The 26,988-nt window shown below is 36.0% G+C and overlaps 3 protein-coding genes across 6 annotated transcripts; 2 read left to right on the forward strand and 1 right to left on the reverse strand.

The window, feature by feature from the left end:
- Positions 1-1,288: 1,288 nt before the first annotated feature.
- LOC141596501 (uric acid degradation bifunctional protein TTL) lies at positions 1,289-7,511 on the forward strand. Of its 2 annotated transcripts, none has more exons than XM_074416685.1 (6): positions 1,289-1,634; positions 1,829-1,920; positions 2,568-2,625; positions 3,114-3,215; positions 4,085-4,235; positions 6,926-7,511. In XM_074416685.1, the coding sequence occupies exons 1-6, from the start codon at positions 1,482-1,484 to the stop codon at positions 7,378-7,380; spliced, it is 1,011 nt and encodes a 336-aa protein (XP_074272786.1). In that variant the 5' UTR covers positions 1,289-1,481; the 3' UTR covers positions 7,381-7,511. The 2 variants fall into 2 exon arrangements, with proteins under 2 accessions (XP_074272786.1, XP_074272784.1); XM_074416683.1 differs by having other exon boundaries at positions 1,338-1,634; positions 6,923-7,511.
- Positions 7,512-15,462: 7,951 nt separating this feature from the next.
- LOC141596505 (protein NRT1/ PTR FAMILY 7.3-like) lies at positions 15,463-20,800 on the forward strand. The gene is made up of 5 exons (XM_074416692.1): positions 15,463-15,673; positions 18,000-18,135; positions 18,373-18,590; positions 18,806-19,380; positions 19,536-20,800. Exons 1-5 carry the CDS (start codon positions 15,647-15,649, stop codon positions 20,398-20,400), a joined length of 1,821 nt encoding a protein of 606 aa, XP_074272793.1. The 5' UTR covers positions 15,463-15,646; the 3' UTR covers positions 20,401-20,800.
- A 294-nt stretch (positions 20,801-21,094) lies between these two features.
- Positions 21,095-24,845, reverse strand: LOC141596506 (uncharacterized). 3 transcript variants are annotated; one of them, XM_074416694.1, is made up of 4 exons: positions 24,736-24,845; positions 23,169-23,481; positions 21,660-22,583; positions 21,095-21,349 (listed from the first exon to the last, which is right to left on the reverse strand). In XM_074416694.1, the coding sequence occupies exons 2-4, from the start codon at positions 23,327-23,329 to the stop codon at positions 21,247-21,249; spliced, it is 1,188 nt and encodes a 395-aa protein (XP_074272795.1). In that variant the 5' UTR covers positions 23,330-23,481; positions 24,736-24,845; the 3' UTR covers positions 21,095-21,246. The 3 variants fall into 3 exon arrangements, with proteins under 3 accessions (XP_074272795.1, XP_074272797.1, XP_074272796.1); XM_074416696.1 differs by having other exon boundaries at positions 23,169-23,421; positions 24,736-24,836; XM_074416695.1 differs by lacking the exon at positions 24,736-24,845 and adding an exon at positions 24,405-24,715.
- Between the last annotated feature and the right edge of the window lie 2,143 nt (positions 24,846-26,988).

Below are 26,988 nucleotides of genomic sequence, written 5' to 3' on the forward strand. Positions count from 1 at the left end.
TATGTTTATAGGGTAGCAAGTTTTCGGTATGTAATCGTATGTACTCTCCTTTTTCATAATTTCTATAAAATAGTACATGTTTCTCTAAAAAAAAAAGGCATGAAGCTAATTGTTACTCTGTATTTTGTATATTAACTGATTTATTGTAGTCTTAATTGTTCTACTATGATGATGCAATTCTTGTAATGTAACCCGACCCAAATTCCTACTGATCGTGTTTAAACCTGAGATCGGTTTTAATTTGATCAATACAACTTGTTCTTTTGGACTTAATTTCAGTTCTTATAAGTTCAGTTTGGTTCAGGTCGATTAAGTTCTGTTTAGTTCAGATCAATTCAGAATTCAACATTATTAGTGTTACTCTTTTAGTGTAGTCGATTCAAATTCATTAAGTTCAGTTCAGTTCAAATAATTTCAATTTTAAAGATCATGGCGTCAATCTGATCAGTATTCTAACTCGACCCAAAACCCAATCAAAAATTAGAACCTAACTGAACACTAGTAGACTTGGCAAATGGGTCAAACGGGTCGAGTTTGGGTCGGGTCATTGTGGGTCTGTAGACTTCGGGTCGGGCCGGGCCATGTCATTTCAGATTCGGGTCATTTTCGGATCAACTATTATCAAGTTATTTGTGGATAATAATCAGTTTGTAACAATAAACATTCAGATCAGGTTATATTAGATCGGGTCAAATTCAAATTCGGATTAAATTCTGGTGTGAGCTCTAGCTACTCGGGCCGGGTCAATTTTGCCGGGTATGTAAATTCATTCCCAAAGATTAGACCTGGCAAAGCTGACCCGACCCGAATGACCCGACCCGAGAAGGTTGACCCAGACCCGAAAGTGACCCGAACTTGCTTGACCCGAATATGACCCGAAATGATCCGACGCGACCCAGACCCGACCCGAACCTCGATTGACCCAATGTTGACCCGACCCGAGATGACCCGGCTCATAAGTGACCCGATTCAAAATGACTTAATGTGACCCAAAATGACCCGAAACGACAAGTACTAAGTCATATTAATATTATATGCATCATAATAGAGTTTCATTGATTACAACAATTCCTAATAAATAGGTTTGCAAAATAATATTTCTTAATCAATATAGTACTAGCTAAAGTGTTTTAATCATTGACCCGACACAAAATAACCCATACCCGTAAGTGACCCGACCCGAAATAATCTGACATGACCCGATCCGATCCGATCCGAAATGTATGACAGATCCGAAATGACCCGACCCAAGCTGATCCGACCCGATTGACCCATTTGCCACCGCTAGCAAAGATACCCATCGATTATGCAGTTCAATTCGATTATGCAGTTCAATCTGATCAACATTCAACACCATTGTGTATATCTGTACTCTTAATCATTGACCCGTCACACACACTCACTACCGAATTCTTCTTAACATTGATAATCCCCCTACTGTAAAAAACAATCAAGACTGTGCCTTTAATTAATCACTAACAATGGAGACATCTGCAACAAAAATTCAAATACAAGAAAATGAATTTCTTGCATGTTGTGGAAGCACAAGCTTTGCCAAACAAATGGCAGATTTATCCCCTTTTTCTCACCTTGATGATGCTATTCAAGCTGCTACTGACATTTGGTTCAACAAGGTCTCTCTTTTCCCATCTGGGTTCTTTTTAATTTGAAGTAACAGTCATTCGATGTAATTCGTTTTCATCTTGGATCATTCGGAAACAGCCTCTTAGTGTTTATAACACAGGGCTCACTCCGCTATTTGGGGGAGCCCTTAATGCATTTAATTTTAATGTTTTTATGATTGAATTATAGTTTGTGAATATTGTAGGTTGATGTTTGTGGGTGGCTTGAAGCATTTTCTGCTCATCCTCAGATTGGTAAACTTAATTCTGGATCACATAGGAGTGAGACCTTTTCTCAGTTGAGTCCCATGTTTTTTTAATTAATTTTATTAAATTTCACTCTAAATTGTTTGATATTAGACTTGTTCTAGTGATATATTTGTTGGATATGAAGATGGTTGTTATGAATTGGATAAATTCTTGATCAATTATCTTGTAGTTAGATTGTTAGATATATGTGATACAATTAGAATTTGGTTGTGATCTTACAGAAATGGTGCCATTTGTCACTTAATTGTGAAATTTGTGATGTATTCCCTCCGTCCCAATCATTTGGTTTCTTTTGATTAAAATATTCGTCATAGAGAATAGAAAAGGTAAACAAATGACTGAGACGGAGGGAGAAGTTTTGAACTTAAAAAGGGTTTCCTGGGAAAATTTCTGGCCAGATGCTACTTAGTTTGAATTGATTGATTGATTAAAGTTCTTTGCTTGCTGTAATCAAATTGAAACCTATAATATGGCATGTCCGATATGATTATTTAAACATGTAAGAATATGATTAAGGTCAGTTTTCTCCTTGGAATCTGATTTTATGTCCGCTGCCTGAAATGACGGAGCATGATTTTAAGCTCAAGGGCTTGTTAGTGAGGCAGTTATCCCTCTTTAGTGGCCGTGGTTTGATGTCCAATATGCTCAAATAGTTGTTAAAACATTGATCTTTAGGTGGAGCAAGGGAGAGCAGTCCACTGCTATGGCAACAGCTACTTCAACTACATTACAGGTTCGTTTATAATTTTCTACTTCAAGATAATCTCTGTCGTAGATCTGTGTTAAGTTCTGATGGCGAACATCAGAGTTGACTATATTATTCCATTAACAACAAAAACAACAACATTACCCCAGTGCCTCAATGGCTCCCCCAAATTGCGGGGTAAGAGGGGGTCGGATGTACGCAGCCTTACCCTTGTGTTAGCAACACAAAGAGGCTGTTTCCGAATGACCCAAGATGAAAATTGCGTCGAGAACTGCATCGAAGGACCGCTACTTCACAAAAGAAAGAAGAGCAGCCACTTTAGTGAGCCATTTTGATTTATTCCATTATAATCCATAACCAAAGAGTAATGAGTCTTTGGCTCCATTGGAAATATGGAAAATATTATTCCATTAACAAACAACAACATTTTAACAAATACAGTTCCATTTGCTACTGCAAAATCTGTGTACTCAGCTGCTCATAAAGCACATAAGTTTATACATGTGATGTTTCAGGAACTTGCTGAGTGGAATTCCCTGTATAAGGAGAAATTTGGATTTGTCTTTCTGATTTGTGCATCTGGAAGGAGTACAGCCGAAATTCTGAACGAATTAAAGGTGAAGTTAATTGTACTCCTTTTTTTCTTTATCTTTCTCCTATTTTATGGCCTTCAAGTTTTTGGTATGCCAATTCTGAGCCGTTGAACTTGTGAAGACACGAAACCGAGGATATTCAATGAATCTATGTCAGTGAAAATGCTAATTTGTGCAGTACTTTCAGATCATGTGATGCTTCCAAATTTTTGTATTCAGTTGGTATAATTGTGATGTATCTCCATGTGGCTGCAAGTAAAGTTTGCTGTTGTTGCGTAATTCCTTCATCATATACTAGTGCTTGATTTAGTTGAATTTCCTGATGAGTGATGAGATGTCGCCTAGACAAGCTTTAGAATTACAATTCAAACATTCGGTAGTCTCTACACACGGGCAAATTTGGTTGGGAAATTTTGATAACTACACCCCATAAAGTTACAAAGTAGTTACAAAGTAATACTTCCTCCATTCAACTCCACTCTACTACTTTGCTTTTTCACGTTTGCCAACGCGTGTTTTACGTGGTAAATATCGTTAGCTACGTATTTGCAAAAAATATAAAAGTTAGATATTTTTAATGTACTTGTAGTCTTGTAAGGACGAATCAAACAAGATATCACATGAATATAATTTCACTTATGTATTGAGAGAAAATTAAAATTGAATGTGCACTTGTAAATAGTGTCAAAAATGCAAATAGGTAGAGTGGAGTTGAATGGAGGAAGTAGAACTACATAATCATCAATTATTTCTTTAAAGCAACTGTATTGCAAAGCCCGAAAATTTTAACACACTTCCTTATCCATTTGACCATATGTAAGAACATATGTTGAACATCTGATTCATTATGAAATGCTCATTTAGATTTGATGGCCTTGATTTCTGATGTGCAGAGACGGTACTCAAACAGGCCTATAATTGAGTTTGAGATAGCAGCTCAGGAACAGATGAAAATAACTGAATTGCGCCTGGCAAAACTCTTTTCAGCACAATCAAGCACGACTGTAGCTGCTGAACCCACATCTGCAGTAGCAAAAGCTGGAGGTAATTTTGTATAAAATGCTTTCTATTGTTGATGATGATGGAAGTAGCCAACAAACATAGAAAGTTGGATGCTAGAGAGAATTTATTGATCCATAGGGAGAAGAAGGTTGCCTAGTGCGTGATATATACGCAGCATGATATATGCGCTACACTAGGATAGAATATATTTTGTATAGATGTTAAGTAAGCACCATGATAGAATACGCTCGAACCAATGGGGGGTTGAATGAATTTGATAACCAAATGGAGAAAAGTGTTGGACTGTCGACTCCACCACTCGATCACATTCGTATGATATTGTCCGCTTTAGGCTGGGCTCGCACGGATTTGTTTTTGATCTCCTTCCCAAAAGGCCTCATATTAAATGGAGTGATGACTGATGAGTCTCTTATAAAGAAGGTAAGACTCTTCTATTTCTCCATCGTGGGACTTGGCCCTTGGGTTGCTACTCCAACAATCCTCCACTCAAACCAAGGACCACAGTCACCACACTATTGTCCTCCCCTCCAACGATAACCTGTCCATCTTGCACCGGCGTTATCACCCAACGAGACCCGCCGCCCGCCTGATTACCATATTATGTGGAAGATTTTGGATACAAGGCACCACCAGAAATCTCCAATCACAAGAGGTGGCAAATGCAATCCACTACCTTGGATCCCTTACAAATTGGACCTAACCATCGGCTCCGATCAACTTGTTTGGACGGCCGCCGCCACCACTTTGTCACATTAGTCACATTAGTATGATGTTGTCCGCTTTGGTCCGAGCTCGCACATATATGTTTCTGGTCTACTTCCCGAAAGGCCTCATACTCCTAGTCTCCCACCCAACAACAAGGGTTCTTTTAGACAGGCAGAGAACGTAAGTCGTGACTTCTCTTATTATTTCTTTTGAGACCCAAATGATATGGGTATGTGGTAGCTTCTTTTAGAAGCCTGGGGGAGGGAGGGAGGGCTATGAATTTGATACATATAGTTGTAGTTCGGTTTTTTCTGGACAGTCTTCACAAAACTGTCGATCGTTAGTGTTCGACCGGTTGGATCTTGCTGAAAATTTGCCAGACACACTAAGGGGCTACATTCTGACCATTGGAATCAGCATTTTGAGCTGGTTGTGCGTTTGGTGATATTCTTCACTTTTGTTCTCTCAAGTGTTGTCTCTTACGTGGTTTTTAAAAGTCCCGTGGTTTTTATCCTTTACATCAAAGGGGTTTTCCACGTATAATTCTTTTTTTATTCTTTCTTAGTTGCTTATAATTTCTGTGTTGGTGGTTGTTTGCTTGGTGAATTGTTTGGGATGAATTGGATTGGTTGTTCTTGTTGGGTTGATTGTCTGGGAGTTGATCTTTATGGGTGTTGTCTTTAGCACCTTGGTTCCGTGAGAGAGAGAGAGGGGGGTGGGGTGGAAATGAGTGGTTACATTTAGGGAGTATAAAGGATCGGTTGGAGAGCCACGACGACACTATGGAGGAGATTCATGATCATGTTTTTTAGTCCTTCGCCTATAGCGATCCCTGCACCGGTTCTATTTGAACTGTTACCCGGGAGAGATCTCACCCCTACCACAAGATATGTTGGATGGTTTACGAGCTCGAGAGGAGGCTAGGGGAGCGGCCCGGATCGAGTGGGTTCTTCCGGTTTTCAATAATTCGTGATCGAGCGGGTTCTTCCAGCTCGGGTAGTTGTGTTTGAGTCTCAACACTTGGACACATCATTGTAAATAAAAAAAAACATATGAATTTTCACTAAAATAGCCAAGCGAGATACTTGGTACATAGATTGTAGCTAGAGGTCAGCAGAGCCCTGATGCATTTTTTTCTTTTTCTTTAATGCTGCAAACAGAACAAATGAGAGTGAGAGTGTATAGCTGACATGACTTTAGTGGTTTGGCCAGTCTCTGATCGTGGAAGATAGGACTGTTTACTTGGGTAAAATCTTACACATATTAAAAAGTAGGTGGTGTTGATACATTGTAATTGATCATGCCTCCTGTCTATGGCTTTGGTGTTAGCTTATCAGTAAATAAACGTGTTTGTTTTGCGTACTCTCTTCCCGCTGTCTTTCCCTGGTCTTTCTTTCCTGTTTAATGATTTCGAGTCTAGTTTTGAGGTTATAAACTTGTCTCAAAACCATATGGCACATTTTTTCTGATTGATACTCCGTACCAGTTATTTTCTGTATTTTCTGCAATCATTATCTTGTTATGGGTAACTCACTCCTTCTGATCTTCGACTGTTAAGCAAATTGCATCCCTTTGGCAGTTGTTGCGGTCATTCTGAGCATAATCACGCACTAACAAGATAGTGCTTACCTGTGCTTGGGAGTTTAATGCCGACAAGGCCTTTTTTCTGTCCACTTCACAGTTTGTTTAGTCTGTTACTCTCTCAGTTTTTGTTTGATCGACGGCTCATGCAGATGCAGCTGAGCAGCTATAGTTAGTTAAGGTCAAGTTTGGGTCATTGTAGGTGTGCTATATCAGGTCATTTTGGGTTTAGGTCAGTTTAGATTTAGGTCGTTCTCGAGTTAGTTCATTTTGGATTCGAGTATTTTAAGATGTTTGTTCCAGGTCAATGATTTTTTGTTGAATTAAAAAAATGGAAGCATTCCAGTATATGAGAACATCATACTATCTGCCTCCCTACTTATTATTTGTTACTTTTGATGTGCCTTTTTCGTGGCGCTTAGAAGATCGCCTAAGCATGATTGGAGCTCATCTGGCATCTCCACCGAACTCTTCTAATGAGAAAATACCCCAAGCACCAAAAAGGACCCGGCCACCTATTACGACCCATGTCTTGGATGTGGCACGTGGTTATCCAGCTGGAGGGATCGAGGTACTGTTGGAGACATGGAAGGGTGCCCTCTCAGGCCCAACTTTTCCCGGGTCAGATCAAAGTGGTTGGCGTCAAGTTGGATCTGGTAAGACAGATAATGATGGCAGAAGCAATCCCTTAATGAGCATCGTTGATGCAGTGACTCCTGGCGTATACAGGATCAGTTTTAACACCGGTAACTATTATCCTTCTGGGTTTTTCCCTTTTGTTTCGATAGTGTTTCAGATCACAGACTCTCAGAAGTTTGAGCATTTTCATGTGCCTCTTTTGCTATCACCTTTCGGGTTTTCAACTTATCGCGGAAGCTAAAAGTCCAAAACTTTCCTGTTTATGGTGACGGTAAGACACTTCCTCCAAGTTGTAATTTTGTAAAGCAATGAATTCCCTTTTAAGGCAAATAAGAATTAATTAAGGACAATTACGATGGTCGCTTTGGAACATCATTTGTGTTTTAAGGTAATAGTTGCATACATCTAGACGTTCAATTCTTGAACCTACTCGAAGCAAGGGAAAAGTTGTATACGTCTATATTTATGAATTATTGACCCTTCTCGAAGCAACGGAAAAGTTGCGTGAAGCAAGAGCCGTTTTGAGGTACCGAGATGATGATGGTAACGAACTCTTCCGATGATTAACTTTTACCTCTCTTTTCTACTTGTAGTAATTACCACAAAAAATGGATAACATATCAAGGAATCCCATATAAGGGAGAATCTCTTTTGGAATGGTGTGTTTGGTTAACTTTGTTAGAAAAAGAAATTTTTACTAAATGTGTTACCTTATTCTCTTAAAGTTTTACTACCCACCCTAGTAAAAAAAGCTAAAAAAGGTATATAGACTATAGTCTATACGTATGGCTGCTTATCAATGTAATTACACAAAATCTCATTGAAGACGGCGATATCCGTCACAAGCTGAAGACGGATACCATTTTCTCTCACAAAATACCCATGAGAGGCAAGTGGGGAAGCACATGGGGGATGCCCCACCTTGTCCCCTCTCCCTTTTTGTGAGAGGTCTTCAGCTTGTGACGGGATTAGCCCGTCACAAGCAAGACGCTTTGATGTAATTATATGTAATATAGACCCTAATGTCTATGATAGTTTGGTGAAGCTTTAAGAAAATGAGACGTATATGATTCATTGTATCTTCTTATAACATGTCAATATGTCATCCATATTTAAGAATTTTTTTTATCACTTTTCGGCTTTGTTACTTTGACTTTTCATATTAACTTGTATCGCAAATTCTTACTTCGGAGTGTTCGGACGAATTGTTTTCCCGTTTGAAATAAGACGGATAAAATGTTGATATTTTTTAAGAAAATGTAACCATTTAATCCCAAAATGTTATAACTATAGGTGTCATCTTTTACCCTGAAAATAATGTGAAAAATAATGGTAACATGTGATCAGAAAATAACAACATTTTAATGTAAAATGACAAGATGTTGCTCATCTTATTTCAGACGGGAATAGCCGTCTGAAGCAAGACGCGCTGAACTTGTATATGTGTGTCATATATTCGACATAGGTATAACATTGGGATACTTCATTTTAGACGAATTGTGACATTTTTCATGTGATAGTCGAGTCTGGCACTTTGGTGCTGTAAAAATATGCCAGAATTTTTATAAGATTACACGAGTTAATAGAGGTTATCCGTACATGATGATAAAAAAACACTCCGTATAATGTAATGTAATGTGTTAAAGCCGTACATGATGATAAAAAAACACTCCGTATAATTTATTTATTTATTTTTTTGGTGACGAGGAAACCCGCAGCCGCTATTTTCGGTGTGCACTAGGTAAACCCTCGGGTTTATTGATATGTGATAGCCTGTAAACCACGCACTCCATGTAATTTGGAACTTTAAAAACTCGTCACAAAATTAAACCTCATCTAGGCTCTGTTCTTTTCGGCTGAAAAGAGCTGAACTGAACTGAATGAAACTGAACTGAACTGAATAAATCAGAATTGAGCTGAATTGAAGTAATAATGACTCTGTTTTTTTGGATTTAATTTCAATTCAGATAGTTCAGTTTTATTCAATTCACTTAAGTCCAAAAGAACATAGTCACTATAGGTCGGTCTTAATCGAGTCATTGTCTTATCACAAATTCTTACTTAAGACAAATTCTTACTTAAGACGGGCACCCCCATGTGCCTCCCACTATCCTCCCACTACTCTTGTCTTATATGTTTGTCCTTTTAGGAACATTTTTGGAAAAAATAAAGTTCATGTCTAAAGCCTAAAGCAGGCAACATAAAAGCCAAAATGTAGCATCTCATACAATCTGTTAAAAGTTGTATCAGACCTCAAATTGAACTTGATGTTTTACAGCTACATGAGTCATGACTCAGATTGTCCCATTCACAAAGTTTATGATATTTACAGCTACATTATTACTTTTAATTGGTGGACGATATTAGTTTATCAACAACCTAACTTGTTTTTTTCACCAATAAAGTCATAAGATTGTATTGCTAGTCAAATTTGTAAGCTTGTCTATAGTAACAAAAAAAAATGTAGCTATACATTAACTGGAATCATGAATAACTTTATAGTGTATTATTATATATTTTTCGTCCTAATTAAAGTTGTTTGTTGTGAGAGGTATATGGCTCTCTAATTAATTTCTTTTAAGATTGATATAATACAGGTTAAATAACAAACAACTTGACTAAATAGGGGACAACTATTTTGCTAGTCTCTATGAACTCGGCTCTTGTCTTATCCATCATATTTGTCCGATGTTAAGTTTAAAACGGATATGTCCGTCTTTAACAAGATTTTGAGATGACTCTCATCTCTTAAATAAATGGTCAGGTGTTCGATTACCAAGAGCGTCGATTCATAATCCTAAGAAGACTGTCCTAACTTTCGATAAGAGATACTCCTGATGACCTTTAAAATTCTGACAACATAAGCAGAAAGTGAAAAACACTTTGTATCTTCTTGATACTTTTAATCGAGTATTATATTCACGATTCATGTTCTTCATATTCAATTTTAAGCGGTATTTAAAATGACACTAAGCTTATGATTCATTACATTTATATTACAGTATTATCTTTTTTCAATAATATATTTTGCAAGACTTCTTTTCGTAATACGGAGCATTATATACTAGCTAAAATTTCATATATACCAAATATTACCGATGATCATATAAAAAATTTATTTATATTACTAAATACACAATAATTTCTTTCTTTTGAGTCTTTGACCATTGACTTCTCTTGTTCTACATGTGGTTTTATTTACAAGATAACCAGTTCCTCTTATAATGTAAGGGATACGAGTGTGAACTCTCTGTGAAGTATGATAAGTGAGTGTGTGAACACTGAGAAGGTAACGTATAATATCTGACAGTCTGAAGTTAATAAGCTGTTGTAAACATCAGCTGTGTTATCAAATCAAAGACTAATAAACAATAACTTAGAAAATTGTAGTCTCACTCTCACTAAATGTTTGAAAAGTACGTTTCCCTCAAGGCTGACTATTTTAGTCTGAAAAAATAAAACGGGATTTTATAATTGATAGTCAAATATGACAACTTCTGAAAAATAAGTTACTGTAAATTATACGGAGTAATATTGATTGAATTACTGTGATTACATTTAACTATAAAATACTTCCTCCATTCAACTCCACTCTACCACTTTCTTTTTTCACGTTTACCAACGCGTATTTTACGCGTTAAATATCGTTAGCTACGTATTTGCAAAAAATATAAAAGTTAGATATTTTTAATATACTCGTAAAGACGAATCAAACAAGATCCCACATGAATATATTTCCACTTACGTATCGAGAGAAAATCGAAATTGAACACATAATTATGAATAGTGTACAAAAGTGAAATAGGTAGAGTGGAGTTGAATGGAGGAAGTAGTAGCAAAATTTCGTCAGATTATTTCAAACAAAAATAATCCGCATGAAACAAGAATTCATGATGTTTGAAAGATACTCGTATTTCATTAATCAATAGGTCTTGGTATAGACGGATGGGACAAACAGACGGGTAAAGACCTCTAATAAAATGGGTAGGGGGGACAAGGTGGGGCACCCCCATGTGCTTTCCACTTTATGGCAAATGGCTATTTTGTGAGGAAAAATGGTATCCGTTTATACGTATAGACGGATAGTGTCCGTTTATAATGAGAATTTGTGTTTATTAATCGATGTAACATTGTTGTCATGAAAAAAATCGGTGTAACGTATTCAACAAGATGTGACATGGCTGACATGCAAGTATGCAGCTCCTAATTTTTGGCATATTAATTCTTCTATCACAAATTATTAATTATCATTGTCTTAAGTTTAGACAGTACTTACATACAGGGGGGAACTTACATACGGAGTAGTAGCAAAGGGTAGCAGCGGCTATTTAAAATTTTCAAAAAATAATACTTCCTCTGTTCCATTGAATTGTTTACGTTTGTTTTTTGGGCACTATTCATAAATGAGAAGAATCTTTAATACAACTTCTAATGTTTAACATAAAAGATAGTCATGTAAGATCTTGTTTAAATTGTCTTACCGAGAGCATTATGAATATCAAATTTTTATAATTTTTAATGATATGTAACTAAAGATATAAACAAAAGAAAACAAACATTGTCATACGTGCATAAAGTAAACGTAAACTATCATATGGAACAGAGGAAGTAAAGATTATCGATTTTTGCTACCCTAAAATTTTAAAATATAGAGCTTAACATAAGTATAAAGCAACATTAGAAAAATTCGCTACCCCAGAATTTTATTTCTAGGTTCGCCCCTACTTACATAAGTTAAATAAAAAGCGATTATTAATTTATTACGGAGTACAAAAGATTTGAACTTCAGATGGTCTTCGCTTTTAAGCAAAATCTATTGTTCTTATATTAGGTTTACAAAATGTACGAAGTTATGGTATTATCGTAGCACTTCAGTTATACTATGTCCCAAAATTACTGTCAATTATATTTTCTATTCATCGAGTAAAAGATGACAGTGTAACTAAGAATTTATCGTAAATACTATTAACATCATCCTGATCGAACTAGTGCGACTTGAACTAACATACTGTAACTTGTAAGCAATACTCGTATTCCTTAATAAAAAAACATTCGTAAAAGGGTTTTTCTAAAATGTATCCTAAGGGCACATGTTAATAACCTTAATATGGTAAGATTGATAACATATTCTCATGAGATATTTAACTATAAATTGATTATTACCATAATTAGTGAAAATATATTGTTAATCTTACCCTATTAAGGTTATTAACATGTGTCCTTAGAGCACATTTTAGAAAAACCGTCCATAAAATTATATTTTCAAAAGCATAATAATAATAATAATAATAATAATAATAATAATAATAATAATAATAATAATAATAATAATAATAATAATAACCCAAATAAAATTGATTAAAGTACCGTCTAGATATTGTGTAAAAACAATGTGGAAAGAAAATTTGATGCAATATTATTACTAAATTCGGTTTTTCGATATTTAACCGCGAAAGTGGTAATTAAGCCCCTTAACTTTGTTCAATTGTCAAATTAGGCCCCGTAAGTTTCAATTGGAGCAATCAAGTCCCTTAAGTTTCACCAAAAGTGAAATTCAACTCCATTTTTAAAATTTTCACCAAATTCTTATATTAAAATCACTTTTAATACAATTTGTCAATTATAAAATATTTTGTTTTATGATTTAAAACTTTTATATTTATATTAAATATTGAGAATTATTTTTTTGAATTTTATAGTATATAGACAATTTATTATATATGTATGAATGCTATACAAGTTATAAACAATTTACTAAATATGTATGTAAAAGTGTTCTTTTATGATTAATAAATCATGAACAATTTCATAAAGTTGCAATTAGTAATGTTTACTATATAATAAATTGTTTAATACGAATATAAAATGTTATTAATTAAAAATTTTCTGAAAAAAATTAAGAATGGGGTTGAATTTCACTTTTGGTGAAACTTAAGGAGCTTGATTACTCCAATTGAAACTTATGGGGCCTAATTTCACAATTAAAAAAGTTAAGGGCTTAATTACCACTTTTGCGGATATTTAACTTTTCTACCCTTTTCCTTATTAAGGTACCATTCCAAGAATGTTTTTTTTAATGGCTCAGTTTAATTTCCAAAACTCATACTAAATTAGTATAAATGTAGCATGCATACTAAATTACTAATGCTTTATGTGGCAAATTTGGTAAGAAAGTCCAAATCAATACAGCTGAAACATACCTACTTTTAGTCTTTCTATGCTGTATCAAATTAAAAACATGGATTATTAATTTAATTAATCAGCAAAAGAAAATGATGCATTAAGTGTTCAAATTCAAGTAAACCACGTTTCTTCACAAGTTTATTTGCTCCTAAAGTTCACCCTATCAACCACTGAATTTATAGTCTACAGCAACAACAAGAAAAAAAAATATTACCCTTTTTTATATACTAAATTAACTCTTTTTTTTATATAAATTAATATGACAATTTAAATTCTATGAGTTAGAGTTAAGTAAAACTAACGGTAAAGTTGACTGAAAACAGAAAAGATAGCTGAAATCTAGAGTTGTGCAACGTAGCGGGATAATCTAGCCCATCCCGGTCTCGTGGGCCGAGTTCCAGCAGCCCGACCAGCCCATGGGTTAGCCCGACACAGCCCAGTCACAGTCTCGGGCCGGGCTAGTGCTAGATTTACCTTAGCTCAGCTCGGTCCCAACACCAAAAAAAATTTAAAAAACGATGGCACTCAGCTTGACCCGTCTCTCGTCCTGGCCCAGTGCACAGCTCTACTGAAACCTAAAAATATAGCTGAAACTTGATTATTAGTTACCTGGAAGTTAAGAAATTATAAGGTAGCCGATTAACTTTAAATTGATTGCTAAAACTAGCTACAAATATAATTAATATTTGATAAAATGACACAAATGAACATTATTATTATTATTATTATTACAATTATATTATATATTATTATTATTGGTAGAGGGTAAATGTGGAAATAAAGACACTATATCTTTATTTATATATTTAGAGAAATTAACAATGAAAGTCAATATCTAATGAAAATCAAAACAAAATTGGAAATAACAAATTGGCAAGGAAGGGAGTATTTGATTTCACTAGCACTAGCTCATTGCTCTCCCACTACTTCTCGTGATTATTTGCTCAACATTTTATGGTTAGTTGAGGAACACATAATCATCCCGAGTATTTGCCCTCTAATTTTGGGAAAGGGTAGGATAACAAGAAATGGGATCCTTCTTATTTTCTGTTGGCCGGGTCCATTTCCTATTAACGATATAGATTTCGGTTTACAGCGATCTAACAATTTAACTTTACGAAAAATAACGGGTGACCAAATTCGACTAACTCTAATAAAAATTGCAAATCTTCATGTCCTAAAATCGCCTCAACGAAAAACAAAAGGAGTATAAATCGGAGCTATTCTAATACAGAAATTCTTGCATGGTTTAGAATGAACATACCCGTCTTAAATTTAAAATGGGTCAAATATAATACAGTGTAACAGGAGTGAGAGAAATCATGTATCCGATTCTCAAAACCTCATTTGTGAGTATCCTAATACGATACGGATTTTTCATATATATGGTTCTCATATATTTGTTTTTTCCGTATATCCGGATACCGTATATATACAGTAATCGGTGTTTAGAGTTTAATTTATGTAATTTTATGTCTTATTTAATTTTTTTTTGGTGATTATGATTTTTCTTAATAGCTTAAAAGAGTAATTCTACTATTTAGTATAAGAATAAATAACTTAAAAAATTTATAACAAAATAAGGTCGAGCCATTGATATACTCGATGTTTCGTGGTTCTATGAATTTATTTAAAAAAAGGAACCGTATCAATACCGTATATTTGGTTTCAAATTTTGCCGATACGTATCTGATACGGTTTCTATATAAATCGTATCGTATATACGGAAATTCGAACCTATACGAAAATCCGTATAATTGAAACCGTATACCGTATGTCTATATCATATACTCCATAAAATAAAACTATACCGTATCTTTTTGCTCACCCCTACGGAATATATAGGAAGAAAAGAAAAAATTTAACTCATTTCAATACTCGTATCTGTTTTAACATAGACTAATTAACTTTAATAATGATTTGTAAATCCAAGTTGAAAACAAAATTAAATAAGATCCACTAAGTTGTGAGTTGTGACCTTAAAAAGCTTGATTACATTTGACTATCTGGATCCCACCGTTGGCCTAGTTTGTCATTTTGCAAGGCACGTCAATTTCTTACAAGTTTACAACTCATTTGAGTGTATTAATTAATCACTTTAATTTTCTCTATATATACACCATGGTTTTGCTCACTTTTCATTCAATTCGCACTCTCCCTAGACAACTTCTGTTTTTGCATGTCCATAATTTCAGGAGTTGTTTCTTCTTTATTTCTTCATCTTCTTCGTCAAAATCTTTTATCCGATCATTATCCATTTCCTTGTTTTGCATGCAAATGTGTTTTGATTTTGCATGTTAGTAACCTAAAACAAATTAAAAAAAATGGCTTGCATGAACATTTTTCAAAAGGTACGCGTACGTTAATTCTTTATGTTATGTTACATTTTTACATGCAGAATCATGTTTTCTAACACGGAATGATGAAAGAGTTGTATTAAAACTCGATACTGTATTGTTTTTTATTTTATACAGCCACATGTGAAATAATTGTTTCAATAGCAGTGATTTTGCTCTTGAGGAACGTTACGTACTTTGTATAGTGCGTTAGAGGGTGATATGTCATACTCCCTCCTATCACGATCAAATTTATATGTGACGAGAATTTTGAAAAGCGGAAAACTCAGAAGAGTTAGTAATTTTATTAATTCATCTTATTATAGCAAGATGATCTTGTTCAAGACATTGGGCAAATAATTCATTTGCATGGTCTATAGTAGAATATACTCCGTATTAGTTAAGTTGTTTATTTCAGCAAAACGTAGAATTTATTAGAAAGAAGCTGAGGAGCATGATGCATGCACATATATCCTCGTAGGATATAGCAACGTGTACAATATACGTGTTTAATTAGACGGGTAATTAATGCTCCATAATTCCTATTTTCTCCGTCCCGGTCATTTGTTTAACTTGTTTTTTGGCACAAAGACAAAAGATGAGTAAGAAGGAGACCATTTATGATTGTAGACTTGTGCTTGATGAATGACAAGTGGATAATAGTGAAAACCCATCGTATAAAAAGCTAAACAAATGAATGAGACGTTTCAAATTAAAATTAAATATGTAAATAAATAATCGAGACGAAGGAAGTATATATATAGGTGTTGTTAAATCAAAGATAGTAGGGAATGATTAGACAAGTAATAATGCTTCTTAATTAACTTGTTAGCACCAAAAAGTTGAAACTATGAGATATTTGAATAATCATCCTATATAATTAGTTCCAAAACTAGTACTAAGTATAGTAACACTAATTAAGGATGATAAATAAAACTGTTGTTTACTCTAGAATAGTCCCATTTTATGTTATGTCGAATCAATCACTTCGATCTCAAGTAAGTAACTAGTATTGCATACTTGATTCCTGACTCTTTTGAATGGAAAACAAAACTTGGAAAAAATCTACTTATAAAGTTGTCTTTAAATTGCATATCAATTGTCGGGTAAGGGATATTTCTAATCATCAACGAGAAATAAATAACAACAAACTCGTGTTATATCTTCAATTAAATTGATACACTAATTAAGCTAACTAGTTAAGGTATAGATAGATAAGTAAGATAACTAACTTGTAGCTGAGGTATACTCCATAACTAATTTGGTTGGAGTAGTAACATCACTCGATTTCTTGTGTTTAGAATGTGTTTTAGTTCGATTGATCAAATACTATGAATACTTGTGGAGCATTTAATATATGCTCTACATAACGAGCCAAACCCGCTAAATGGACCGTTTCATGCATGCATTATCTCTACAACCACAAGTTAATAGCCAAATGATTAACCACCATATGGGAAAATATATAAATCATAGATAGATATTTTTATACCTAAAAATATTAAATTGTTCTTTGCACACTTTGTGTTCTAACAACTTGATTTTGAGTAACTATGCCTATATACAAGTAGGGAAGTTACAAGTTGGAGACTTGGGAGTAGGGATGCCAATGGACCGGATCTGGATAAGGTCCGATAGGGATCCAGATCCATATTCGCCACACCAACGTTGGATCCATATCCGACCCATATCCGGCGGATCCAAATTTTCCAGATCCATGTCCAGATCCATTTTCAAATAAGTGGATCCATATCCAACCCATATCCACGTGGTCCGAAAAATTAGGATCCATATCCTACCCATCAGGGTTCGGATCCGCGGATCTGGATAGGGTCCAGGATTCGTTGCCATCTCTACTTGGGAGTAAGGTTAAATAATCATCGGAAAATTTGTCACCCAACAAAAAAATCGGAAAATTTAGGTGAAAATTACACCATATGAAATAACATATCAACTTTAAAAAGTATTGTAAAAATTTAACTAAAAATATTGTTCAAAAAGTTGCAACTCTTATTGAGACCCTATTCTTTTGGACTTAGTTTTCATGTCCTATAACAAGTCAAATCTTTTAAATTAAGTTTGGTTCTATTCAGTGTTTTTGTTCTTCGTTTTAGATCAGTTCATGTAAGGTCCTACGGAGTATAAGATAAGGTTTGATAAGATCCTATAAGTTTAAATAAATTGATGAATCGTATGGGTAAATATTTGTATTACGGAGTATTAAGTGGTACTCCGGATCCGTATTAAGTTTCTGTATCGGTATCCGTTTCTAATCAATTGTATTATACTACTGTAGTAGTTAATACCATATGTTTGATGTATATATACTTGATGTTTTCAGGATGTTTCTCCGGAAAAAACAAAAGATAATAAAGTTAAAAAGGTAGAATGCACCCTTGACGGAAGTGTAGATAGACATGGCAATCCAGCTATACGTTCTCAAACTGGCAGATGGGGTCTTGGAATTCTTATCCTTGGTAATATTTTACTTTCCATGACTAAATCGTAAAACCATTACTAAAACTCAGTATCATCAGATCACGCTCTATAATTAATTTCATCAGTACCACTCTTGAGAGTACTCTCTAGTCCCCTGTAAATAAAATACAAGAGAAAAAACAGTACTGAAACTCAGTACCACCTAATTACGTGAAACATGTCCATGCATGTATTAAATTTGTACTTATAATTTTATAAATTGATTTAAATTGCAGTGAATCAAGGCCTAGCTACACTTGCATTTTTTGGAGTAGGAGTAAACTTGGTGTTGTATTTGACAAGAGTTCTAGGCCAAAACAATGCGGACGCAGCCAACAATGTTAGCAAATGGACCGGAACTGTATACCTCTTCTCCCTACTTGGTGCTTTCCTTAGTGATTCCTATTGGGGAAGATATAAGAGTTGTGCCATTTTTCAAGCCATTTTCACCCTCGTAAGTTCTAATTTGCTCTTCAATATACATTCGCGAATCTTAACCCACATGGGCCTCGACCAGGCCTAGACCTCATAGACAAGTCATTTGGCCTGGACCAGGTTTTGGGTTTGGTCCTATAGGAAAGTTGCTGTTTGATTATTCCGATTTCATTTGATTCAGTATTACCATATCACCTTAACTTATGAACAATATGTCCATTTGATGCAATGTAGGGCTTGGGTTTGATGTCCCTATCATCATACTTGTTCTTGCTTAAGCCTAGAGGATGTGGCGACGAGCAAACTCCATGTAACTCCCACTCGAGCAACCATGTAGCCTTGTTCTACTTGTCAATATACATGGTAGCACTTGGCTACGGCGGGTACCAACCAAATATCGCGACACTTGGAGCCGATCAATTTGATGATGAAGACCCGAAAGAAAGAAGCTCAAAAATTTCCTTCTTTAGTTACTTTTACTTAGCACTTAATCTTGGATCCCTCTTTTCCAACACTATCTTAGGCTACTTTGAAGATGGTGGCGAGTGGACGATAGGGTTTTGGGCATCGGCTGCTTCTGCTCTTATCGGTTTGCTTTTGTTTCTAAGTGGAACACCATTTTATAGACATTTTAAACCAAGAGGAAACCCTCTTTCGCGGTTTTGCAAAGTGTTTGTTGCTGCCATCCGGAAATGGAATGCTCATGTTCCCCAAGATGATGATGATGATGAAAGTGGTCTCTATGAATTGGATGCTAAGGCATACTCCAAAACCGGCGCACAGAGGATCTCCCACACCGATGGATTTAGGTGCGCTTACTTTCGTCCTGATTTTTACTCGATTTCTATATTGTTTTGATTTTATAATGAGTCGTATAGACATAACAGCCTCGTAATTTATGGGAGTCATTGAGGTACTGGGTTAATGTTGTTCTCGTCTAATAGTACACTACTTTCTTTCATAGGTTCTTGGATAAGGCTGCGGTAATAACCGTATCAGACAAGAAGAATACCAACAGTAGATGGCATTTATGCACTGTCACACAAATAGAAGAAGTGAAATGCATCCTGAGACTCATCCCAATATGGTTGTGCACAATCCTATACTCTGTAGTCTTCACTCAAATGGCGTCCCTTTTTGTCGAGCAAGGCGCTGCTATGAAAACAAACATAGGACGATTCCACATCCCGCCAGCCAGCATGTCTAGTTTCGACATCCTTAGTGTCGCAGCCTTCATCTTTATCTACCGTAGAGTTGTACATCCTCTAGTGGCTAGAGTGAGGAAAAAGGAACCTACTGAGCTCCAAAGAATGGGGATAGGTCTAATCATCGCAATACTAGCAATGGTTGCCTCGGGAATTGTAGAGGTCTTTAGGTTAAAATACGCGACAGAGAACTGTAAGTCTTGCCAGTACCGTAGCTCTCTAACCATCTTTTGGCAGATACCTCAATACATGCTTGTTGGGGCATCCGAGGTATTTATGTATGTTGGTCAATTAGAGTTCTTCAACGGGCAAGCTCCTGAAGGGTTGAAGAGTTTTGGAAGCGCGCTTTGTATGATGTCAATGTCACTAGGGAATTATGTGAGCAGCATTATAGTAACCATAGTTATGAAGATTTCTTCGGGAAGTGATATGCCAGGATGGATCCCCGGAGAGCTTAACAAAGGTCATTTAGACAGGTTTTTCTTCCTCTTAGCAGCTCTCACTGCAATCGATTTCATGGTGTACTTGTTCTTCGCGAAGTCCTACAAGTATGTCCAGTCTCAAGTCATAAAAGGAGAAGTCAACAGCGATGAGCAAAGGAATAATGCCGATAATCAGGTTTAACTACTTATGCTAAACCATGTTCTAGTAAACCCGAGGGAAAAAAAAAACATTTGATACCCAATCGGCCAGATCCGTGATCCAGGTCCAGGTCCGGGTCCCAGGGCCGGAATAAGTATGAAGAATGTTAATGTAGCGGTTACGACATGTGTGAAGGAAAGCAACAGTGAGGCATTCTATTAGAATAGCCTAGTGATTTTCCTGATCCATGATACAAGTTACTGGATATAGTCTTGGTTACAAAAAATGTAATTTGTACAATAAATTATGTTCAGTAGTCCCAGTTAGCTTAGCCTTACTTTTGTAATATAATGGTTATTTGTCAGTGATCTTCCCCATCAGTCTGTACATGGAATAGCCATATCGACAATTCGACATATCGTCATGAAATAGTTTATGTTAACTTCCTCTGTTTTTTTACCAGTCATTTTCGATTTCTCTAAGCGATCCAACAATTATGAACGATTCATAGCAATTTACTATCCTCTCAACCATTGAACCACTAGCAGACGATGGCAACAAGAATAACAAACCACCTTTAAGACACCACACCTGAAATTAACTAGGTTTTAGTTTTAGAATAATTTGGTGTCGGCTAACTCAAAATCGCATAAATGGATGGATGTATTTCAAGTCGGTTAAAACTAGAATAACTCCGATGATGGACCAGTAAAATGACAGTAGATTTCAACGACACAGAAAATATCATGTCAACAACGAAACTATTGAATATTTTACATCGTAATAAATATGATTTCAACGACACAGAAGTACAGAACTAACAGGACCATTAAGTTCAGTGTCAGAATCTAAAAACCAATGTGTGTGGATGTTGGGCGCGTCACGCAACTATCTTGCACTGAAAATGGGTTCAACATCTGGTGATGGTTGTGATCTTCTGGTGAACTTAAGCAGCAAACCCTCCGCAGATAGACCCGGTACTTTTAGATCCCTGAATAATTTCACAACAGAACTTCAGGATATAAGGAGCATAAAGATCCATGAACCACAAGTTTGCCATACAGGTTCACTAATTTGGTCAAAATGTGAAATAATTACTCGATGAATCTTAGGTCTTATAAGAGTCTATTGGTTTTAAGGTTATTACGTAAAGTTTAACCAGGGTGCGGTTAAAGTAGCCATGGCGTGTTCCACCAACAAGAAAAGCGAGTCATAATTGCACCAAATGACTGATACGTCACTACAATAAAGAATCACTGGCTGCAGGTTTGATTATAAGCTGCAACCAAAAAAATACTGACCTGATGTAAGGCTCTAGATCCTTCCACTCCCACTTTGGTCTTTCTTTGAAAAGAATGGAGAAGCGCTCTGCAGGGGTGGATGGTAGAGACGAAATGCTGAAAGCCCGAACCCATGTTTCCACTCCTATTCTTTCTATTAACACCTCACTTTCCAGCATCTCAAACCTTGCTTGCATTACATCAGGAACCTTACACCTCCATTCTTCCATAAATTTTTCCATCTTCACCTTTCCACCCTTTAAGATTCTCTTGGCAATATGCACACAAACCCGCTTTTCGTCCAATTTCCATACGAGATCATTGGAATTATCATCATTCACTATATTTCCATATACCCTCAAGCAATGAGTTGCAAGCTTGGCTGGGAACCCGTCATCCGATTCCAGCTTACTAACAACTTCATTTTCCGGCAATGCATCTAAAGGCCAGTCATTTAGGATGGCATTGTTCAAAAGCATGCTCAAGACTGAATCCATGTAATGATCATCGACAATCCTCCAATACCCGTTAACTTCTATAGCATCAAGAGCTTCTAAGGCTAATCTAAGTTCCACATCACTGGCTTGAATTCGTCCTATGAGATCATCCCATCTATATAACCCAGTTTTTCCTTCCTCACCAGATGAAACGAGATCCATTTGCGTTGCTTCCTCATAGCTAAAAGGATTTTGTGAGAGGAGAAATCTTAGTTTGTCCAATTTTGGGGAAACCTCAAGAAGCTCTAGATTACCAGAAGCCACTTTTAAAACAGATGCCAATGCAGGAAGGTCGGAGGAATTGTCTTCACAATCCATTAAATTTTCTCCTAGTGAAGATGGAGGGACGAGAAAAACAGAATTGGAATTACCCACAAATTTGATGGCATAAGTCTTTGATTGGGTACAAAATACTGCCTCTTCATCAGGCTCTCCCCTCAGGGAAACCCTATAGAAATAAAACAGCATGGACATTAAATCCTGAAAACATCAGAAAACAGAGATGCAACTTCGAGCATCTACAATAGAGAGATGGAGAGCACTTGGTTTGCTCTCCATTCACACCCTCTTCCCCTGGTGAACAATAACCACAATAGTAGAGCTCTCCTACATGATCTCCGCCTTAAATTTTGGTCCCACATTTTTTATATATACATATGAAAAAAATAACTTTTATTTTTCTAAATTATTTGCAAATGTATGGTCAGCTATAAGCCTATGCGATTGCGGGGCTGAGGGCTATGAACCACTGCCAAGTTCCAATGGAGTTAGAGACCTTGTTATCTCGTACCCTTAAGGAAGAACGAACACCAGCTACTCTCCATTTTCCTCCGCAGACAGCAAAAGAGAGCAAGTTGTTGTGAGCAAAAAACACTACTATTTTTTGCTCTCATACAATGAAGAGCACGTTAAAGAGCTCTTATTGCACATGCTCTTTATCTGTTTTTGCTCTCATACAATTGAGAGCACATTGGAGAGCTCTTATCGCATATGATCTTAATCTATCAGTAGAATTTGAGATGGTAGTACTCACCTTTCGCAGAGCACATCAGGGAGAAGCTTTTCATCGAGCTCGAGAAGAAGGAGCTCATCATGAGCACCAAAATCCGGATGATAGGCTACACTAACTGTTGAGTTGGGCTGGAAACCTAAAATTGCTTCTGCACCACCATTTGTAGACAGATGTCTATCCATTTTGATGTATACTGCACTCTTTAGTTATTTTCAATGCTCGTAAAATCAAGCCCTTCACTCGCTAAAATCCGGATGATAGCCTACAGTTATTGCTGATGTAGGAAAGTTTTTACATTTGAAGGCAGAATTAACAAATATGGTACACCCGGATACTGCAATAAGCGGTAAAGCCAGAATCAATCTAACTCGATTGTAATCATAAATATACTGGTAATAATCACATCATATTCTAAATTATTAATCAAACAATTATAATACAAGATTATTAGCAAGCTATTTCAATCAACAAACAGAGTCAAGAGTGAAACTGCTTCACTTACAAACATCCTTACGACTGATGCATTATACTCCCTCCGCCCCGGTCATTTGTTGTCCTTTTCCATATTGGGGTGTCTCGGTGAATTGTTGCCCTTTCTATTTTAAAAATGAACTTAATGAGCAATTTGATCAATTCACATTCAATTTGTTCCACTTGTCATTTAATAATTGGCTCAATCCTCCTTCCTTGGTCTTTGTGCCAAAACGAAAAGACAACAATTGACCGGGACGGAGGGAGTATCATCTAAAATTTCTCCTCTGTTCTGGGGATCCGTTGGAATCCTCCTCTAGATAACTTCATCGACACAATTGACAAGGAAACAATTACAGGCTGACGGAATTTACAATGCTCTCTACTATAGAGATAGCTACAACAGAAAAAACAAACCCTAGATTCTAGAAACTAATCCATATATACTCCTTATATCATGTTGTTAAGTCCGAACCAAAATCAGAATAACATCCAAGAGGCGAGTTCGTTCATCATTAGAAGTTCAATACGACTAATTACCCCGGCAAATTAGGCTAAAGATTGCACCTTCTTAAATTTCCAAAAAACTCTCGAATCCCGGGTAACATAAATCCAAAATGCTAAATAACAAACTCACTTAGGCAATTCATCAAACACTTGGCGTGCATGATCAGTCAACAGAACAATGTCCGTCAACGTTGTTCGAAAAGAAAAACGATCAAATGACACACAAAACTACAACAGTACACTATCATAATTATAACAATTAAGGAAAGAAATGCATACAAAATCAGAACAATAGGAAGAAGACGGCGACAAAATTGCCCAGATATTAAAAATACCCTAATTCTCATATGAAAAGACGATGAACAATCTAGCAAGTATCGATAATCTTATTGCGAGACCTCTCTCTTAATAGGTAGTTACGTTTTTAATTGAATTTCTTTTTTCTCTTTATTTCTTAGTTATTTGCTAGTGTGTGGCATAATTTGGTCTCGCATTATCTTAACTTGAGACGGTCTCTCAGAAGACGGGTATAAAATAATTACGGCACGAAATGTGATGATTGAAATTACATTAACACGAGAATAAGGAGATGATTAGAAGAAAGGAGTACCTCGTCGTCGGAGAGAAAGGGTGAAAGGTGAAGCAGCGACTCTTGTTGTGTGTTTTGGCGGGAAATTTAAGTTGGGAAGAACGCTTATAACTGCAACTTAAGGAGTACTTGGGGGTTATTGGCGGGAACTTTATCAATTAAAATTAGGAAAACGGATAATTCACGTGTTATGAACTTTGTCATTTTGCGTATACAGTGCCCAATATTTTAAGTTTATGTACATAATACTTTTTATGTTTGATTTTCATGCATAACATACCATTTTTGTCGCTATAAAAAAATTCAATTGAGCATAACTCCTAAACCGGAATTCATAATCGGACAATTTTTGTTCTAAAATGATTATCTCGTCATAATCTATGATTTAAGGGGAAAAAATGTCGACTGGCATTTTGTCGGGTTTGTTTTTGTACGAAAACCTCAAATCAACCATAACTTCGATCTAAAATTTTCGAATAACCACTTCCGTTTTGTCAATTATAGATCTCGAAAAGTTAATCAATTTGAATATAAAGAATTGCCAATGCAAAATCCGATTTATGGTGTATGATTTATGGTCAATTAAAAATTTTAAGAACAATAAAAATGGCATATCATGCTTGAAAATCAAATCTCAAGAGAACTTTGTGCACAAACTTAAAAAGTTGGATACCACGTGCAAAATGGCATAGCTCAAGAGTATCACGTGAATTTTCCGTTAGAAAAAAAAAATCAAATTTGTCATTAGTAATGTTTGAATGGTTTCACATTTTTAATTTTAATTCCAAGTTGTAATTTTTCAAAATAATTTTAAGTTGCCAAATATTTTAGTTATGTGTCTATCTCTTGCATTATTAATTTTTCATTAAAAAAATTTGATTTTTTTTAGAAGAATTAAATATTTGAGAAGGAAAATGATAGGCACCATTAGCCATCGAGTGGTACATTATCTCGATAAGACGATAACGTCCTCTAACTTGCTTTTATGTAAGACCCGCCATTTTAATATTAGTCCCTTAAATATAACATGTGAGAGTCTAAGAGGTAACACCGAGATTTGGTACCACTTAGCTAGGGCACCCTATGGCACCTTACGTTTTCAAAGTGAAATGTAACAAAGATTAGAGAGTTGATGATTTCAAGGATCTCAAGTTCAAGTTTCATTAAGAGCAATCTTGCCGGATACTAACTATTATATTGGGATTAATTAAGTCTTTTAAACTTCGAATCTTTCTTCTGAAAAAAGGGATGGTTGACTTGGTTTACGGGGTGTATGCTATGCTATTACTTATGCTTAGGAGTGTTCCCTTCTCATCCAAAAAAATTAATAAGAGAATTGTGTGAGAATTATGAAATGGCCTGGGAAATTTGGTTTATGTAGAAGAAAAATGGGTTTAAAAAATAAAAATAAAAACAAATCGTTGAATGCCATATAAAAGTTGGACCGGTGCACCGCGTTGGGGTCAATTATGAGCCGAATTTGGTTGAGTGTGGGTTAGGGACAGGGACAGGAAACGAGCCAGCAAGGACAAATTGACCAACCCTCGCTCGGCTCGGGATACGAGCTGGTCAGGCGAGCTAGGGTCAAAACAGGTAAATTGAGGGAGAACGGCACATCGATGGGGTTAGGTCGGGGTGAGCCAAGCTCACCCGCCTTGTTAGCTAACTCTACTTGTACTAGTGTAGTATTGTGTACTAGGGTTAAAGCGTGAATAGTCAATGTGTTGTTAGTATCAAACGTTCGGGTGTTAAGGTAGGCCCAAATCTAGCCCAATTATATGAATCGGGTCATGGCTTCGGGCCATAGGCTTTTCGGGCCTAAAATTGAGGCGCAGGTCCGGGAAAAAATCTAGTTGGGCAGGGCCGAATTAGCGGGCTTGTGCCATTTGATCAGCTATAGCCTATATATAGCACAAGCCCATATTTTTAAAAGCTGAAATAGACTCGACCCGTATGTTACTCGAACCTGAAATGACCAACCATAACCGCCTGCCCGACCTGTTTATTAATAGGTCTAGATACAAAAACTTAATCAAGGGTAAACTAGAGGCCGAGGAGTTTGGTACGCAAGCACTACTACAAATCCAGGCAACTACAACGCCCCTTTAACAACGATTATTCACGAAAATCACAATAGACGTTGTAGAATGTATGGCGCGAATTTTACTAAAATCAATTACAACGGGTATGGTTATAAAAACCGTTGTTATTAGTTTTAACAACGGGTCACACATGCACAACCGTTGTTAATAATTTGGCGCAAAATTGGCGCAA

The sequence above is a fragment of the Silene latifolia genome, chromosome 8, assembly GCF_048544455.1.
Source record: "Silene latifolia isolate original U9 population chromosome 8, ASM4854445v1, whole genome shotgun sequence".
In the NCBI taxonomy this organism is placed as follows: domain Eukaryota; kingdom Viridiplantae; phylum Streptophyta; class Magnoliopsida; order Caryophyllales; family Caryophyllaceae; genus Silene; species Silene latifolia.

Coding starts and splice junctions, on each gene's coding strand:
- LOC141596505 (XM_074416692.1), top strand. CDS start 15,647: ATGGCTTGCATGAACATTTTTCAAAAG. Junction 15,674..17,999: donor GCATGAACATTTTTCAAAAG/GTACGCGTACGT, acceptor TGATGTTTTCAG/GATGTTTCTCCGGAAAAAAC. Junction 18,136..18,372: donor TCTTGGAATTCTTATCCTTG/GTAATATTTTAC, acceptor TTTAAATTGCAG/TGAATCAAGGCCTAGCTACA.
- LOC141596501 (XM_074416683.1), top strand. CDS start 1,482: ATGGAGACATCTGCAACAAAAATTCAAATACAAGAAAATGAATTTCTT. Junction 1,635..1,828: donor CTGACATTTGGTTCAACAAG/GTCTCTCTTTTC, acceptor TGAATATTGTAG/GTTGATGTTTGTGGGTGGCT. Junction 3,216..4,084: donor AAATTCTGAACGAATTAAAG/GTGAAGTTAATT, acceptor TCTGATGTGCAG/AGACGGTACTCAAACAGGCC.
- LOC141596506 (XM_074416694.1), bottom strand. CDS start 23,329: ATGGATAGACATCTGTCTACAAATGGTGGTGCAGAAGCAATTTTAGGT. Junction 22,584..23,168: donor CCTGATGTGCTCTGCGAAAG/GTGAGTACTACC, acceptor TTATTTCTATAG/GGTTTCCCTGAGGGGAGAGC. Junction 21,350..21,659: donor GATCTAGAGCCTTACATCAG/GTCAGTATTTTT, acceptor GAAATTATTCAG/GGATCTAAAAGTACCGGGTC.